At 41.4% G+C, this 19,762-nt stretch overlaps 1 protein-coding gene across 3 annotated transcripts in view; it reads left to right on the plus strand.

The window, feature by feature from the left end:
- Positions 1–19,762, plus strand: part of GRIK1 (glutamate ionotropic receptor kainate type subunit 1) — a 173,126-nt gene that overhangs the window by 140,479 nt on the left and 12,885 nt on the right. For 2 of the 3 annotated variants that reach the window (XM_082076399.1, XM_082076400.1), the window contains exons 9-14: positions 242–355; positions 1,561–1,764; positions 2,333–2,556; positions 7,827–7,945; positions 11,998–12,215; positions 16,564–16,789. In XM_082076399.1, the coding sequence (XP_081932525.1) occupies positions 242–355; positions 1,561–1,764; positions 2,333–2,556; positions 7,827–7,945; positions 11,998–12,215; positions 16,564–16,789 (1,105 nt within the window). Of the gene's footprint in view, positions 1–241; positions 356–1,560; positions 1,765–2,332; positions 2,557–7,826; positions 7,946–11,997; positions 12,216–16,563; positions 16,790–19,762 lie in introns of those variants that run through there. The other variant, XM_082076401.1, reaches the window with a different exon arrangement.

Below are 19,762 nucleotides of genomic sequence, written 5' to 3' on the forward strand. Positions count from 1 at the left end.
GCTTATTCATTTCCACCTGCTTTTGAAAGGGTGATATGTTCCCTGTGTTTTCTAAATCAGACATTTGATGTTGCTGCTGTACTCGGACCTACAGCCATTTCCCTCCTCTAGCATTTCCTACTGCTGGTGTCTCTTTCTGTGAGGACCAGAGCCAGTGCACCCCTCCCAGGTGGCCAGCATTTAGGGATAGATTTCAGATCGCTGTAGCCAGGCAGCCGCTCACCTGCTCTCTTCTGTGCAGATTGGGGTTTGGAACTCATACAGTGGCCTTAACATGACAGACAGCAACAAGGACCGATCAACCAACATCACGGATTCCTTGGCTAACCGGACTCTTATCGTCACCACCATTTTGGTAAGTCTGGCTGGGCAGAGCTGGCACCACCAGTTGTGCTGGAGGGTGCAGGCACTGCTGATGGTGGGTTGTGGGGCTCCCCACGTCACCTTTGCCACCTCCATTCTGCCCTCCACGGCTGTTTTCCTCCATGTTAAATGATGTTTTGCTAAAGTATCCTGTTTTCAAGCATATTTTTTTATTTAGACTCAGAATCGGCATACACATTCATCCCTCCAAATGATGGATTATAAAATACCCTATTGTCAATGAAAGACTCTGAGGAAACACTGCCTCCAAAATTATTTAATTTACTTCAGTATTTCAGTGATGAACCCTGCATACTTTTCTTCCCAGAAGAATTTACACACGCAAATTCTTGGCTTTGCAGTCGGTGCTTATACATCCTTCCTTTTTACAGAAAATAAGATGAAGAGAACTGAAAGAAAGTAACAAACAGTGGGTAGACAACTTGGTGTATGTCCTTACTATGATAAATGGAAAATGTGAAACTAGGTATTCATGAGTTTTTCAGCCTCATGCATTCTCCCCACCCAGTAATACTACTTTTTTTCAATTATTCTGCCTAATTCCTCAGGAGAGAAAGAGCTCAAAGGCTCCTTCTGCACTCCCCTTGTATTGCCAGAGGTCTTTTGTCTCATTAAACTGCAGAAACCTGCTTTCCCAGATCTTCTTTTATCCAAAATCAGTTAAAAAGAAAAGCAACAAGGTACTTTGCAATGTACCTATGCTGTTCTCTCTCATATAAATACCTGCTCAACTCGTGGCTATTTTGTACATTTGAAGATTTTTTCCAATAAAGATTTATTGCTCACAGAACTTACAATTTTAGGTTCCCCTTACGATTATTTTTCTGTTATTTAGGCTTCTCTCTCCTTCAGTATCCCTTCTTGTCCCTTAGGGTAGGACAATGTAGAGTACAGATCTTGGGTATGATTTTGGAGCTGCTAAGCGCTACTTTAATTAAAGCTCCTGGGAGCTATGAATGGTCTGTTCCACTGAAAATTAGGGCCCTTATGCTTATCACTAATTGATTCGGAGAATTTGTTAACACACCTAAACCAGCTTTTAATGGACATGGTAAATTACTCATTTCCATCTAGTTGCAATCCATTTATAAAATATTAACATAATTTAAAGAAACTGATATAATCTGAAACAAACCTCATTCCTATTACTACATGTCTACTGTCTCTTTTCTATAGGAAGATCCCTATGTTATGTACAAGAAGTCTGACAAGCCCTTGTATGGAAATGACAGATTTGAAGGTTATTGCCTGGACTTACTAAAGGAGCTGTCAAATATTTTAGGCTTCATCTATGAGGTCAAACTTGTTTCTGATGGTAAATATGGAGCCCAGAATGACAAAGGAGAGTGGAATGGCATGGTCAAAGAACTCATAGATCATGTAAGACTGAATCCTTCTCTTTATTCTCCTATCACTTGTGGTATTTTATATGAAGCCAGCCCAAATTAAATGTTTGGGGTTTTTTTAGAGCCATTTCTCTGTCTTTATTGCGACTTGTCAGAATAGGAAGTCACATCAGTATGTCTGAACAAACAGTTTGCAGGTTTTGGAGGGAACCTCTGTCTGCAGGAGGGGCAATGGGTACTGAGCGGGTACATGTCCTGCCCAGCCCTTGGCTGCACACTCCAGCAGCAAAGGCTGAGCCTCCAGCTCCCCTCTGCTCTATGGTCTATGGATGCTCGTGGGCTGCCCCACTGCACAGGATTGAGCCCCCCATCCCTGGTCATACCTCTCCTGCTCACACGCAAGTCACTGGTATCCCTCTAGGTGCAAAATGAAGAAACAGAGTGTGCCAAACAATACCCTAGCAATGTTGAATTTTGTTACACACTTCAGATTTATAGTTGAATTTGGTTTAGTTTTTAATATTTGGGGGAAAAATTGAAGTAATAGTAGTGTGTTTGCTGAACATGAAAAAGAATGAGCATTTTCCCATTTGTGCTTTCAGAAAGCTGATCTGGCCGTTGCTCCTCTCACTATTACCTATGTAAGAGAGAAAGTAATCGATTTTTCCAAGCCCTTCATGACGCTGGGAATAAGTATCTTGTACCGGAAGCCCAATGGGACAAACCCTGGTGTTTTCTCCTTTTTAAATCCTCTTTCTCCTGATATTTGGATGTATGTTCTCCTAGCCTGCCTTGGAGTCAGTTGTGTCCTCTTTGTCATTGCAAGGTAAGTCGAATACATAGTTTTAGATGCATCCACATTAACAGCCTCTCCTGCCGTAGGTGTTGCATGGGCTCTGCAAAGCAGATATAGTATAATACTATCCTAAGGGTTTTATCCAGTCCTAAAACATAACGTTCTAGAAAGTCTCTCGGTATTTTCACATCAACACTGCTATCACTTTTATATATTGCAATGTGATGAGATTTTACTTTCCTTAAGGGCTGAACAGAGAGAAAGATGTGATGAAATGTGTCAGCCTTTCTTTGCAGTACACAACACCTCAGCGGACTACATGTTGAAAAGCAGTTTATATTACTTGCATGTAAGCACTTCTTTCTCCCACTAACAGTGCATGCACTTGAAAGGTAAGAAAGAGGATGTGAACGTATTTTTTGCTGAAGGATGTTAATTAGCTCAGCTCATTTGCCTTTGAAAATAGAAGATGACGTGCCTTGGAACCTGAGAGGACAATTTGCAAGGTGATGTATACCCAAGGCTCTCGCCCAGTGTGGTCCTGAGGTGTACCCTGCCTGTCAGTAGCAGGCTCACAGTGATGTCCCTATTCAAAAACAGCAGGAAATAAGCATGTACACACTACTTTTCCACATTAGGCCAAAGCTCATAAAATTCTCAAAGGCAAGTGTGCCACAAAGTTTCTGGACCACTGGACCACAGTCACATCCCCAGAGGGCCAGGAGAGCACTCTATACCCTTATCACTGAACTTTACCTTAAAAATTCTAGACAGCTGATGTGGTTTCACAAACTGGCTACAAGCTACTTGTCGTGGCCTCAGAGACCATGGACCACAGTCTGGGAGTCTGTTGCTCTAGGGCTTTGAACAAGAGCAAACCAAGCATGAAAGAAAACAAACTTAGAAACTTGGCAGAGGAAACTGGTCATTTGAGGCATGTTTTTTCTATACTCCTCAATAAGCTTGGACTCCGAAGTGGCATAGTTATTGCTCTTTTCTTCAGAGAGTGGCCTTCTAATTTCAGCTGCAACTCTGTTTATTTGACCTCATCCTAGCCTTCATTTTTTTCTTGTCCATAATTTAAAGCAAATATTTTTACTAGTGCTTCACAGAGATTCATGTTTTGGTTCTTTTTCAGAGGATACCTAATCAAGCCTTTCCGTACTTCTGTTATGTATTGTTTTGTATATACATCAACAACTTATTCCATATTCATAAGGTGCATGGAAAAAAGCCCAAGAAGACATTTATACAATGAAATATAAAAGCTGAAGTGATGTATCATTGGAAGTTCACACATTCACATCACAGAAAAATTAAAAGAAATGCTGCAGTTGTTATTTCAAATGACGGCATTTGACTTTAAGAAGTCACCAATAACATATCTATTCCAATGTTTACATATATATACCTCTTTCAGAAGTCATAAAATAATTGTAGTCTGAATCATTAATTCTGATAATATAGCACATTGTGCATGACTTCCATGTCTGTGTGAGCCAGGTCAAATTAAACTCTTGCTGCTTTTTCTCCAATTCATTGGGGTTTTTTTAATCAAAATACACAGCCCTGCAAAACCTTTATTCACAAGAGCAGTTCTGCTGAGAGTAACTGGCCCCAAACATACATTTCTCCATGGCTCACTAAACAACCCTTGTTCCAGATGAACAACCTGTATGAACGCTTTGCATGTTTGCTTGTTTCTTTACCGGTACCGAAGTACAGGAATTTGTGGGATTTGCTTTTTCCTTTAAATTGCTGAGGCTGTGAAGAAGAAGGAGGGAATTAGAGGAAGAGAGGTCATGGGTTAACTTATTAGTATTGGCCATAGGTAAAAGAAAAAGTTCAACCATCCCTGGCAGCTATGGGACTGTATACAATTAGTCATGACTTCCCACAAGCTCTTGCGGTGGCTCACTGTACCATAAATAATAACTCCTACTGTACGCAAATCATGATCTCATTCATGACTAATATTAAGTCTGCTCGACTGTGACAGATTGACTTTTCTGCAGTTGTGTGCCAAGACTAAAAACATCCCACAGCCCTTTCCACCTCAGAACAGGCAGAAGGAAAAACAAAGACTGAGTTATCGTCAGCATTTCTGGTTTTTAAAATAACAGCACCAAGTTTGCAAGAGTAAATAAGCGTCAGGGTCCTCTGGCTACTCGCAGAGCTACCTACATGCAGACGTGCTGCCAGGAGCAAACCAAAGGGAAACACGCAGCCCTCACAAATCATCCACTGTGAAAACTGTTTGTTTTTCTTTCTTGACTGTTAAATACTGCTCCAAAACACAGCGTAGCCTTTGGGTAAATCCATGGGTTTGCCCTGTGTAACTGTGTTATGTTTTGTTTCTTAAATCTCTCTAAAAAGCAGTAGTTCCTGGAGCAGCGTAACTAATGAAGCCTGATTTCCCTACAGATTTGTGTCTTGTGGTGGATTGTGATCGCCAATTGAAGTTTGTTTGTCTGTTTGTTTGCTTTCCCTGCAGCTGAAGGATTTATGGGCAATCTTTCCCATGCAGATTAACTGATACATAGCAGGTTGTGAGCTCATCCTGCAGCTTCTCTCCTAGTGGGGCTGCTACTGCAATGTTTCACAACACTTGCAGAAACATAATAACCTCTAAGGCTTCTACCTATTTGTCAAATGTGGCTAAAATTATCTAAAAGGCTTACATGTCATTGAAGGTAGAGACCCCCCACACGTTCTTAATACACAGTGCCAAACACAACTTGTTGCAACTTAAATATATCAAGTTTGTATATCATTCTTATAATCCACCTATTTTAGGAAAAGATGAAGAGACCTCGCTAGTTCAGCCAAAACATTAGCATAATTTTATAAATATTTAAATTTTTTTCTGACCTTTTTTTTTTTTTAAACTGGTGCTGAAAACCAGTGCCTAATTAGATTGTGAGTTTATAGGCTGGAGTACACAAAACTGTGTTCACATGTCATCTTAATTTACTTCAGACTTTATAAATTTTAATTTACTAGAAGAAGCTAAGCCATTCTTACAGTCTGTATCTAGATCTCTTCATGTCTCCAAATATAACAGAATTTCTGTAAGATTGTTTAAGCAAATATTGCTTAGATTGGTTTTAAAAACCTTGAGAAGCATCCACTTCTAATATTGCTGCCATAAATTAAATAGTTAACAGTATTTTGACATTGATTCATGGAAGACAAATACTTGGGAATAATTTTCATAGACTGGGATAATCTTCTTGTTATTTCTCCAGACTTTTCAGTAGTTGAATAATTTCTCATTTGTCTTTGAGCCTTATGCAGCCTTGTCATTGTCATATCAATTTTTAAACTCAAACACTGAAGGTTTTATCATGGTGAAGGGATACAGACTGACAAGGCTCTTTTCCTAAGTATACTGGCAGTGAATTAACAAGGCTTTTTCTGCCAGAATTTCCCTGGTAATTTATAATTTACTGATAATGCCATATCAACTGTGCTGCTGGTGTCAATTGTAGAGCTATGTAGCTAAAGTAACCACCAGTGGTGAATAATGTCACACAAAGCCTACATAAAAAGGTGCTTAGGTGACATTGAGCATCTCGTCTGTATCACAAACCTCAGCATAACTGTTGCTGAAGGTCCAAAGAGGGAGAAAACCAGGAAAAAATGGACAGGAAAACAGAAGACCCGAGTGGTGAAATAGAGCAGAATTGTAAGCCAACTTCTTATTAAAGCTCAACACATCAGTGGAAACACAAGAAAATCAGCTTTGTTTCAAGGTGCAAAATAACTATATACCCTAGTACCACATTAAAATATACACCCAGAGCTATAAAATTTTTTCCCATCTGTCGGAAAGAGTTTTACTGCCAGAATTTGATTGCCAGTTTCTAGCGACTGCTGTTTTGCTCTTTCCATGATGGAGACATTTGTGTCCAACTTACTGAACGTGGTTCCTGTCAGAGATGATGCAAGATCCCAGCCTTGGGCTTCCCAGTCAGAGCTATTTGTGCACCTTCTTACTGCCCTGTGTTAACACTCTGGGACCCTGTGGGTGAATGCTCAACCCAGGCCCTCTTCACTTCTGTGGTGGTTGGCAGCTCAGGCAACCTACAGGTCTTAATTCTGGGTCTCTTGTTAAGGATGTGTTTCTCCATGCGTGCATGAACTGAGTTGGGAGCAAATTATTTACTACACAACAGTTGCTTCCATTATTATGGCACAAATTTGAAACATATAACTTGATGATTGTTTTTCTTCTAACTGATGTGCGCAGAACTGTTGTATCTTGAACCTGAAAACCCTGGCTTTTATTACGATTTTCAATAGTATCGTACTAGTAATGGTAATATTGTGCAGCTACAGGCATTCTAAGCTACATGCTGTTTCACTTAGTGTGTTCATTACTATCAGAGTTCATTACTTCAGCTAAGCAAGGCACTCTACTTGCAACGGTGCATAAATTCAATGCTTAATTATATTGTTGAAACAGTAATTAAAATGTATTGGCGTGACATTGTCAACTAAAGCTATATTCATAAACTTCACGAGAAAGTACGCAGCAAACCACGCAGAAATGGGAAGCAACAGCAGGCAAGGTACCCTGGGGAGAAGCGGTCTTTACCATGGCCCTGCTGAGTGCCGTGCCGAGCAGGAGGGGCACACTTTGCAGTTGCAGGTCGGTGAGTCGGGAAGAGAGCAGAGTTCTTCCATTAAAGGCAATCCTCTGCATAATTCTCTCCCAGCAAAGCTGACAATGTGGCCCTGTGGCTTTCAGGTGCTGCAATAGCTCCCGAAAGCCTTCAAACCATTGGCAGCCTTTTTTTTCTGCTGCCGCGGCAGCCTCACACAGGGAGAGCGTGTTCAGCATCCGGCATATCGACCACAGACAGCTAACGATGGTTGCCTTTAGAGGGCTGCTACTCCTTCATTATTTTCTAAACATTTTACCAGGGAGCAGCTACATGGTTTCCATTGTCCCCCTGCCCCAGCAAATGTCTGTCTGTCTGTCAGCGGTGTGGGCAGGGAAGCCATGGGGCGTTGCAGCAGCCTCACCCTTGAGGGCTCTAACCCAAGAGTGGGAGGAATACGAGGGTTGCCCTGTGTTCGATCCGGGACGGTGAAAAGGGCTCCTGACACTGCAGCACTGCTCCACAGCTTGCACGAGGCAGCTGCGAGACATCCCGCGGACAGCCTTTCAGCTGAGGTTTTCTTTTTCTTGTTTCCTTCACTAACCGCCTCACTTTGTGCATTGTTCAGCAGGTTTGCTGCCGCTGTGTGTGCTCTATTTGATGTTTACAGGTTGTTTCTGTTAACTGCCACAGGTTTACACCATATGAATGGTATAACCCCCACCCGTGCAACCCAGACTCAGATGTGGTGGAAAACAATTTTACTTTACTAAATAGTTTCTGGTTTGGAGTTGGAGCTCTCATGCAGCAAGGTACACCGGTTACACTCCGTTATCGCACACGTCCCACAGTCTGCTCAAGGGCTTCTGTGCTGGTAAACTCCACCCTCTGTAAATACAACATATACTGTAAAACCTGATCTCAGAAACTGAGCAATATGAGAAAGGAAGAAAATGATGTGTCAGCGCAACTGGGAGCAGGCAGAGAAGGGAACCATCTGAGAGGAAGGGAAGCAGACAGGGCCACACAGCAGCTTCTAGAGCTGAAATGTAAAAGAATCACAAGAGGGATACAAAGTGCTTCATGCTGAAGTTGAGTTTATTGGTTCAAGAGGTTTGGCAACAGGAAAATGTTGGGTGCCATCCCAATGGAAACAGTAACAGCATTATCTGTTAGCTCTGAAGCTCTTAGCTTTAGCTCTGAAGAAAGGTGTTCTTTCTTCAGAAGGATTGTTAAGTTTGTTGGCACTTGTCAAACACTTTGTGTAAAAACCAAACCAAACCTTTTCTTTTTATGGCTTTTCTGCAGGTATGAGTCCCATCCTTCTGTAAATGCATCCATCCCTAGAAGCATTAACTTAACACAGTCACAAGTCCCTGTTGCTGATGATTTTGGAAACAGCTGACATTTTACTCAGTTGACAAGGAAGGGCAGTGAAGCTTACTCCATGTGGGAAGTCAAACAGATATGTGTACTAATCAAGTTTGTTTATGGCATGTATATTCTAAGATTTCCAATTAAATCACTATTCACCAAAACTGGAGTCCACTGAAAAGACTGAAAGTGTTTTCTGACAAACATTGCAAGTTTGGTCAAAGCTGAACAAAAAAAACCCCACCCCATGACAACAACCAAAAAGCAAGTGAAGGGAAAGACCAAGAGTACCTTGATATTAAATTTCTAAACATTTAAGTAAGGAATATATAACCAACTCTGCATTCATCCAGGTACAGTTTATCCTTCCCTCCTCAACAGACATAAGTAGCAGTAAAAAATACACTAGGAGGATTGTCCTAGTGTTCTTTTCCTAGATATGGTAGAGAATAAAATTTATATTGAACCTAAGATGCACTTGCTTTTACTGGTGCACTAATGTATTGACAGGATACAGAGCTTCCTCACAGAAATGACTTCGAAGGAGGCTGGGTGAAGGAAGAGCTGTTCTCTTTTGCCTTTTTTGTTTTGCTTTTCTTTCCGATTTATCAGTAAAACACAGGCTGAGGTTTTACAGTATCAGGCAGGCGTGTGTATACAACTGTGATTGCCCTGTGTGTGAAAGCGCCCCGGGATTTTGTGTTTCGATGTACTGCCTTTTTTGGAGTTTACCATCATCCACAGCAAACTGTGGGATGCAGTGTCTGCTCGTTACCACTACCTTGGGTACATGACAGTCAGCCCCAACCAGACTCTGCTTGTCTTTCAAGAAGAATAAAAGCAAAACAAAAGAAAGAAAAAACATTTGTAAGGCAACACAAATGTTTCCGTGTACAAACTTGTGGTGCGTGTGATTGTAAGTGCATCATCATTAATGTGAAGAGTTTGAACATGACGTGAATGCTTGTGCAACTCCACATCTACTGTTACGCTCTTTCTTGTTGGCAGCAGCTGCTTGTTATGCTTGATTGGAAGCCACTTGTTATTAAATTTTAAAATGTGATGATCAGACTTTCTCTTTTCTACAGAGCGTGAGCAAAGTCTGGATCAGGATTGGCTGTCATGTCTGCCATAAAAAGGCACTAGAGAGACTTCAGCAAGTATTGTCTCTGCCCCTGAGTCTTGCTAGCAACATTTTTATTTAGAGCTTACTTCCCCTGTTTTTCCCCTGAAAGTCTCAGATGTGTTATGCATACCCTGAAAGCATCCAAACAGGGCACATTTCATTCAATCGATTCAGAGAAACTATCACTTTCAGAAAGGCAAGCTATCTGTCAGAGCCCCAGCTCAAGGAAGCGATGGTTCAGACCAGGACTGTCCCGTTAATGAGAGCACTTAGGGTGAAGTCGGTGAGCATGGAGCATAAATTAATGCTTTTTGTTGTAATCAAGGCTCTCGAAAAGGTAAACATTGCAATAATCCTGGGAGCAATCAAAAGAGTTGCTGGGCCTGCCCGGTTCAGCTGGGAGCAGGGTGTGCTCAGCACCTCACAAAAGCAAAACCGTAGCTCACTGCATAATTAATAGACTCTGGTGTCTCGAGCTTAATTGAACTGAATGTATTCTGCCGCTTTTTCACAAACAGCTTTTTGCTAGAGGATATCACAGGAGATCTGGCATCTCAGCCCACAGGTTCAGCACACAGGGCTTCTCCGCCTGCTGTCTTGTGTTGCTGTAAGGCTGTGCTGGCAGATTTCATAGTTGCTTGTTAAGATAGCTGCAAGGTAGCTGGCTATTATGCATTACTGGGATATGTATGTCAGAGCTAGGTATTACATCAAGGCCCAAGTGTAGAAATTATATTTGTATAGTTGTCTAAGCTTAAAAAAATAATATCTTCAAGATGACCTGAATCAGCACTCCTAGAATCCAGCTTTTGCAGGTCAACCCCAGCTTAGAAATAAATACATTTTCCTGAGAGCAACAATACAAAAAAGATTTCATTGCACTGAAAAAAAATCTAATCCGAAAAGCAAGAAAGTACAACAGACCACAAACATAAACCCAGATAGAGCTGCGGCTCTTGAAATGGGTACATTTGAACTCAAAAATTTCAAGTGAGAGTTTTTGCTTTTAGACTTCTGGCTTAATTTGAAATATCCATGCAACACCAGGGCTGCACAAGCAGAGCATCTGCTCTCGCAGTTTGGTGATTCTGTCAAGCTACTCAAACCCTTGGGCTATGCTTAGCTTTGACCTTTAAGAGACATGTCTATATGTTTACAAAGCTAAGTTAAATCTGCTGGCTGTTTGGAAAGTGTTTACTCTTTCGATCTTTGCCCCAAAAGTCCCAGTCGGAGTTCTGTAAAGTCTGAAAATATTCTCTGTAACGTTTCAACTTCTTACAGAAATAGTTAAATAGCTAGGGAGAGATAATATGGCAGCACGTTTTTCCAGTAATAGAAATATGTTTGTCACATCAAAAGCTTTACGTGCTGAGATCTTCATTCATAGGCACTTAAGTACTTTCTTAAGTCCATCCTTCATCAACAAAATAATTATGCAAAGGCTTAACTTCAAAGTAAAAAGTGCTTAAGTGGCTGTCTCAGTGTTTTGCTGAACGAGATCCTTGAATCCCACATAATGAGCTAAGTTCAGTGAGGACGCCTCTAAGGAAAACAGCACAAAACTTGCATCAGAATTATTAGAAATACCAGTACCTGTGTGGTTTAAATACAGTTTATCTGAGCTGTTTGGAAGCCATTTCAGTGCACTTAACACCCACACATGCTATTCTATGGGGTTTTATGACAATAGCAGATCACTTTGATATTTATTGTGACATGTAGGCAGATCTGCTAAAACCTTTTCAGCAATAATGAGTGTTAAAGACATCATCCAAAACTTTGCATTGCCTTATAGACCCAAAGGATATGTCCATTCATTCTCTGAATTTTCAAATGCAAATCACAAGTTTATTTGAGCTCAGGTTCACACAGGCCAATGGGTTCACTGGAAGCATATTGATTGCCCTCATTCTGCTTAGGTATGCCTATAGGACACACAGGGCAGGTTTCACTTTTAAAGTATTTCTGCCAGGTAGCTTGTAAGCAGAATAGCATTCTGCTAAGGATCTCTGGTTAAAAAATCGGTTACAGCATACTGACAAAAAGGGATTCAGCAAAGGGACAAAAATACTAGTATAGCTTGCTGGGGACATAAGAGGTTAATACTACAATGAGCATTAGCTCAGATATGTAATGGGGCTTAGACCCAAGGATAATTCCATTTGTCATGTATCATGGCATACCTCCCCTTCACAGTGTGTTACCATTATAAATGTTAGCTGTGCATCTGTGAGATTATTGTTTAAATCATTTTATCATACTACAGCTCATAAAAGCATTCTGTGCCTAAAACCAGTCTGCGGTATCAGGAAAGGCATCTTTCAGCATCATTTTAATATGATTGTTTTGATGATATTGTAACAGGATCAGAGCTGATGCCCAAAGCTCTTTCTACCAGAATAGTCGGAGGAATATGGTGGTTTTTCACCCTAATCATAATCTCATCCTATACTGCCAACCTGGCTGCCTTCCTCACTGTGGAGAGGATGGAATCCCCCATCGATTCAGCAGACGACTTGGCAAAGCAAACCAAGATAGAGTACGGGGCTGTTAGAGATGGATCCACAATGACCTTCTTCAAGGTAAGATGGCATCAGCCAGCTCAGTATGGTCAGACTGACTTATGGCCCTCCAGCAATAAATGGTGAGGCAGAATCACAACACTTGGAAGGATTAGTGTAGTAGGTAAATACATCATTTGCGCAACTCCATAGAGGATTCTTCAGCAATATTAATGTAAAAGATGGGAGATTTTCCCCCAAGACATATGGAGAAACAATCTGATGCTGTACTTCTGTGAGGGCCAAACCCATACCTTTGATGGGAGGATCTGAAGAAAGGCAGGGCGTAGATGTGAGTACATTCTACTCCAGGTTGTTTCTCAGGGTGAGATCTTGGCTTCTTACAGCCACTTGGCTAAGATCACTTCTGAAGGTCACCTTCGTAGTGGAAAAATACTGCAGGCAGTCAAAACACAAGGTTGTTTGCCCCTTTTTAAAGATGATCCATGGTCAATATTACACGGACTGTTAATATATGGGCCACATACACACATGAACACATCTGTAAGTAGAAGATTATTTTCTGTGGTCAACTGCTTTGTAGATAACTGCATTTTTTTCACTATTAGTAATAATTACATACAAAATGGGTCAGTCTCATAAAATGTCGACATAAAACCCAACAAGCTATAAATATAGGATATACACTAAAAAATCCTGTGATAATTAGAATTAATTAGCAGCTTTATCAGTAGTCTCAGCAGGGAGGTTAAGCACTGAATGAATTGGCATCATGCTCTTCACTGTAGCGTCTAGGAATGGTGTTTATAGATAGTCAAATATGCCTTTGAAGAGAACCACGCACCATGGGGAAGCAGCGTGTGGGGCAAAATAACACCGGTGCCACACGAGTGCACAGGAGTGAGCAGCTTCAGCCTCCGGTGCTGAGAGCCCAAGCCCTTGCTGCTCCAGCCTGAGCTTTAGCCACAAAACCCTTCTGCTTCCACATGAGGCAAAGTTCTTCCACACATAGAGGCAAAAAGCATTGTGGCTAAAGAATTCGGGTCATTTCTCAAAACTAATAATGCTCATCAAGGATGTTTCAGTCCTGTAATAGATCTGATGGTAGGCTGTCCCTGATGGAGCTGTCAAAGGTGAACGGCCCTTGTAATGGCTCTCCCATGGTCGATTTTTTTTCACCATTAATCCCTGAGGTTAAATTTTATAGGCTTAATAGACTGAAAGCCCTAAAAAATGTTCAGGCAAGGAGATTAAATATTTATATGCTATACATGCTAGCATACTTCTTCCTGAAATACACGTGTACACAAGCACAAGTGAAAAGACACTAGTTTATGTACAGAATGGAGATGAATTCTCTGGCAGAGTGAAGGTGACGTAGTGAAAGAGGCATGAAAAGTACAATTTATCTCACTTGTAAAACAGTGAGACATACAGAGTGTTATATACAAGGTGTTATTATTTTTATTATAGAAAATCTTCAAGATCCTCACAAGATTAGGATTTCTTGACACTGTCCAAAACGTAAAAAAAAAAAAAAACAACCCATGGAGTAGGTGTCTGTACAATAAATATAGATACTTATGTATGCAAAAGGCAGACACTGTGCTCTGTGAGGGCATGAGTTTGCCTCCCTTGGAATGTAAAATACTGCATATGCTTCTTGAGCTAAGTGAGCAGACACATAGACACACCACTGAGAGACCTGGGAGGATGTAAAACCAGATACTCGGAATTAGGAGAAGGCAGGAGTACGAGTTCCTGTGCAGCAGTTGCTTCCATTCCCACCCCGCACATGGGTTAAAGTACAGCTTAAGAAAAAGCACCTTTGCTATAATGGTTCTAGAGAAGATGCCAAAAATAACTCTGTCTCTTTTTGGGAAGCTGTGAAGTCCTGACCTAGCCTGGACAGTTTTCCAGGGCTGCCCCATGCCATGACAGACTCTGGGAGCACCCCAGCACTCAGGGGTACCCCATGAAAGCTGTGCTCCTGCGACTTGAGAGTTGGAGGAGCTGAGCTGGGGCGAAAGATGCTTTTTACGATGGGCAGCTTGTGGTGCAGAGGCAGTCCTGTCACCTGGGAGTGCTGATGTGGTGGGAACAGCGAAAGGGAAAGCAGAAATCAGTAAGATCAGGTGTAACAGCAGTAAAAATATCCTGCAGGAGTGCAGTGCAGGGCTGGATTGCACTAAAGAAGAGTTGTTAAGTCAAGTGCTTCCTGTGTTGCAAGATTTAATTTATCTAAGGGCTATGCCTGGTACTTAAACCAAGAAATTACAAGAGAAGCAGCAGACTCTTTCTACCGTGACTATGTCTTCTGGCCAGGTAGTGGGGGGAATGAGAACAAAAGTAATTGAAATTATTTGGGGGAAAAAAAAATGAGTTCTGACTTTAAAGCGGGATTGGACTAGATGAGCTTTCGAGGTCCCTTCCAATCCCTAACATTCTGTGATTCTGTGAACCTCAGAGTCAGCCTCTTCCCTGTACACAGATCCCAGATCTGACCACACCAGATGAAAATACCTGGAAAACAGGGCCTGGACATCTAAAGAGTGCTCCAGTATAGGGGATGAGGTTCTAGGCAGGCAATCCAGCAGGATCTCAGGCAGCACTCAGCATCTGTGTGCAAGTCCAAATTTGGGAAAAGTCCAATGGAAGGCAAGATTTTTCACATCCACAAATCATAACACACACATTCAGAGTTCTTCAGGCTTCTGTTCTGTTCTGTTTCCAACAAGCCTATAAATGTTCTATTGCTTTCTTCCCCCTCTGTGATAACAGATCTTAATCTCACATTGCAATTTTTGCCAGCTCCTGCCTTCTGATGAGCAGACGTGGTTTCACTGAAATCAATAAGAATTCTAAGGCCAGAATTTGGCATATGACTTATCCAGAAAAAATGGGAGTTGGCAAGTCAAGAAGCTAAGGTTTTTCTTTTAAACCCATTTGAAAAAGGAATACATCCTTCCAGTAAATTTAATATCAGATTTAATCTACTGCATAAACTTATAAGGAATTTCAAAAAATATTCCCAATTGAGCAGCAAAAATGGTTCTACTAGGAAAGAGCCACTTAACCATCTTCAAAGTTTAGTGGTATCCTGTGACTTGCCAAACTTATGTGGAAATTAGGTAACATTCACAGGTATCAAATTTACAGGTGAAGCATATTAACATTTAAAGCTGCAAGAACCAGAAAATCAACCGCACGGGAATCCTTCAGACAGTGGTGTTTAATAAGCTCAGATGGTCTCCACACAGTGAACCTAAAATCAGCTATGATGGCTAAAATATAGAGACCATGAAAGAAGTGAGGATATACTGCCCCAAAAGTGGGGAAATACAAATGTGTGGAGGACCTTCAACTCATATTTACATTGAGAAGCTGGTTTGTCTGTGTCGTGCTCTTGCTAGGCTGCAGCACAGTGTAGTTTGGCCATGGTTGGCTTTGCCATCATGAGACAAAATCATTTCTCTTGACAGTTTCTAATGGTTTTGCTGCCTGTAAGCGTACCTTGATATTTAATCCAGAAGCAACATTGTGTGTTCAGTGTTGTTTGAGAGCATACAAAGAAAACAGAGGTTTGATCCTGTTAGTACTGTGTGAGAGCTTGCAGGCTTTTGTTTTGTAGGCAGTGCATCTTCAGGGTAGCTTAGGGTTCCAGCACATTCCTGAGCAGGTTCAGTTTTTATATCCACCAAAAAAAGGCAGAAGTGTGGACAAGGGGGCACTGGCACTGCCTTTCTCTGCAGAGTGCCTGGGAAGGGATGTTCAACACTGTGAGGAGGTGGCTGGGGCTTCTGTCATCCCCCTTCCCTGTTCCGCTGGGCATGGGCACAGGACACGTGCACACTCCTCCTGAAAAACTCCCCCTTAACTTCAGTGGGAGGAGGATGAAGCCCTTAAGTCTGATTGCAATGCAAAGCAGAAGTTTGCTTAAAAGCCGCTTCGGGTTTGCTTCTCAAGCTTCACCCCTGAAGCACATGACTTCTAGGCAAGTGATATTAACACAAAAGAACCAGTACTCTATTCATGATTAGGTTTTTGGAGTGGTGTGTTTGCCCTGACAGGCAGAAGCAATGCTTCTGAGTGCAACAGTATCCAGCTGCACTAATTTAGCTGGGGTTTGTGCTGTAATCCATGTAACAGCATTAGCTCAAAAAACTTCAAAGCACTTCACACTCATGCTAGTAATGAAGTTCCTGGCACTGCAAAGGAAATGGAAAAAAGAGATTCCTCAGCATAAAGCACAGTGAGGAAGAAAAGCTGCAGGAAGGAAAACCCTGCTATCAGTTCTCTTTCATTCAAGATATGTTATTGGCATCAGTCACAACAAAAGGCTGAGGAATATTTTACAAGTGTAATTTGGATGCTGGTGTGATTCTGTGCCCTCATTTTCCCTCCTCAGAAATCCAAAATATCAACATACGAGAAGATGTGGGCGTTCATGAGCAGCAGGCAGCAGACAGCACTGGTGAAGAACAATGACGAGGGAATCCAGCGTGTGCTGACCACAGACTATGCACTGCTCATGGAGTCGACCAGCATAGAGTACGTGACTCAGAGAAACTGCAACCTCACCCAGATCGGGGGGCTCATTGATTCGAAAGGCTACGGCGTAGGAACCCCTATTGGTAAGATGCTTTCTGGCACAGGTGTTGTGGAGCACACCTTCAGAAGCTTAGATGGTCATTTGACTCATGTCCTAGTCTTTTAGAAACCTTTCTCATTGAAAGAGACCCTAGGAACCTCCTTTTAGGCAAAACATGTACTCTTGCCCTGCTCATCTGCAAGCAGCCTCTGCAAGCAAGAAGGAATATAGCAGCGCAGGCTACATCTGCAGAACAAGGTCAAGTGACCTGCTCGCCTTTGGGAGCATCCCATTCGTAGCAAACTGGGCATCCTCTGTGCTGCTCGAGCTGCAAGTCGCGTTGCTGAAATTCAGTTTTCTTTGAGAAAATCAGGAAGTGCCTCTAGGAAAATGGAAGTGGGCTGGATAAATGTTATGTCCAACTTATTCATCCCAAAGAAAGCTGCATGAAAGAGGATGATTTTCTGATCTGTTTCATGACCTCAAAGCAACACATAAGAATAGTGAGATGCAATTGCAAGGTTCTATGTCTGCATCATGGATTTCAGTGTTTTGAGTTAAGCAGCGTCTTACGAGTCCCAGTTTCTCTGAACTCTTTCCAGTAGATCTTTTATAGCATATCTAGTGTCCTTTTCAAGATTTTCTAGTTGTAGAGAATTAGAAAGAGTGTCATGTTTTTTGTGCTGTGTTGTTGTGAATAATTGGCATTGGGCAACCGAATCCTTTTCCTGTATAATATACTCCTCCATAGTGCTCACATATGCATTTACCATGCCACACTCAGTGAAGAGCTAAGCAATTTTATTGTCTTCAGAGGAATTATTCAAGGCAATATCAGTTTGCATAGATAGAAAAGTATTCTGTCTGTTGGTTTCTTGGTAGACCAGATATAATCAAGGGAGAAACACCATGGTACTTGGAATGGTGATTCTTTATGCTACTGAGTACCTCAGACAGCTTGTCATATAGGTAACATTCTAAGTATATTTTTTCCACTGGCTATGTGAGAACAGCCTTCTCACCCTGAGGAGCTAAAAGCTACAAAAGCTAAAATTGTGAATAAAGACAAATGTACAGCAAGAGTTTCATTGCAATTATAAAGCCGCCATACTTTAAACCAACAATGAAAGAATAATTGGAACAGATGGTAATCCTCAGAGAGAGTGCACCCATTGGAAATACAGCTGTGAAATGTATTTATGTTTCTTGTATGATAAATGTGCCTTAATTTTTTTTTTCTTAAGGAGAACCAGCAAAATTCAGGGAAATAGATATCTCCAAGCACTGTGGAATAATTCAGTGCCATCGGGCATCTTAAATTCTTAAATGATTGATTTCATAAACAAGATAAGCTGTGGAGATCTTTCCACTATTCAGATGGACCCCAAAGGCTCTGTTATTTTTTTCCTCATAGCATTCAAGACTATTGATTTCAGATGATGTACAGAAAAAAAGATTAAAAACACCAAACTTGTCTGTGACCTTTAACACCAAAGTTTCAGCAAGGCTTAGCTGGTCTGCATTGATTCCTTCAGGAGAATGCACACCGACACGTCTAGGGTTTGCAGCACCAAAGTATGCCTTGCACTCCAAGAATCCCAGTGTATGAACTGAATATCATCACTATCTGGCTCCCAAAGAAACAGGAAGGAGAATTTTCAAAAGTTCTGTGAATCCAGGAAATGCATTATTTTATCAGAGCATCTTCTGCAAGTAAAAAACTGCAGATATAGGCTGTGTCTTCCTACTTATTTGTGCTGAGTTAGGATAAAGGGGATTTAAGTGTATCAACAAACATCTCCATTTATGTTTATTAGGGAGCCAGTGGGTCAGAGAGAGGAGGCCTTTCATCAGATTCTTGGCAAAGACCATTGCTGGTGAAAAATCTGCAGTGATGGTTGGTGGTGAACTTGGTGCACTCTGGAAATACTGGTGTAGCAAAAGCACCTCTAAGAGAAACCTATGCAAAATGTGACCCTGGGAGGAATCCAGTTGAAGAAAGCAACATTATTATAGATGTCAGGACAGATATTAATTCCAGTTATCACTGCCAGTGCTGATGCTAGTAATTCTCACACTAAAGCTATTACCAGTTACTTGGGAGACTGCTAAGAAAGTAGAGAGATGCATTTCTTGTCCTGAGAGGTAACTTTTTAATAGCTCAGAGGCCATAAATGATATGCTGAATATTCAAAGAGTGTTGAGGTGGATCCATGTGTGGTTTTAGTGCTCAACAATAAAACATCACCAATCCAACACTCCAGGCAGACTTGGCAAACTTTAAAAGCACACATAGAAATATAGATGCACCTGTTACCCTCCAGATGAATTGTGATAACACTGCTGGCAACATAAATATCACAAAAAAGAATGAAGATCCCCACAAATCCTACTTTGTGACTCAGACTGCTTCACTTTACCTAACAGCTATCCTTTCAGACAGGGAAAAATAGACGAATCCAACAATCTAACAGACTCCAGCTATCAGGGCGACAAATGTCTCCTAAGGTGGAGAGAATTCTGCTCTTTCTTCTGAGAGATGCTGCTGTTTTCAGTGATAATGATTCACTTCCCTGTGTAAAGACAGTTTTGAAGGTGTTTCTGTTTTCTGTTGTGCTTATTTTTGATTCTATAATAGCATGCATAGAAATCATCTATTCTTACAGCAGGCCCATTTTCTTTTCAAAGCTGGCTACCTCAAGCAGTGGCTGCTGATTGCTGGCTTCCCAGATGGACTTTGTATAATCTGACACGTCTCTTGGCATCTGTGGTCACAGCATGTCCTAGTGCTGGCAGTAAGATATACTGAAAAATAGCTGAGTGTTGGCACAACAAGTGAAGAACTGCAATGTTTTCACACCGATTCTCCTCAGACAATGCTGCAGGTTAAAGGAAATGGAAAGTAGAGAGGGGGACTTGTATTAATGGTATAATTATTTTTAATGATGTCTTACACAGCAATATAAGAAAGAAAGATGAAGATGTGAGGCCAAATTTCCAAGACTAGTTAGATGCA

The sequence above is a fragment of the Streptopelia decaocto genome (assembly GCF_964273445.1).
Source record: "Streptopelia decaocto genome assembly, chromosome: 1".
NCBI classification, from domain to species: domain Eukaryota; kingdom Metazoa; phylum Chordata; class Aves; order Columbiformes; family Columbidae; genus Streptopelia; species Streptopelia decaocto.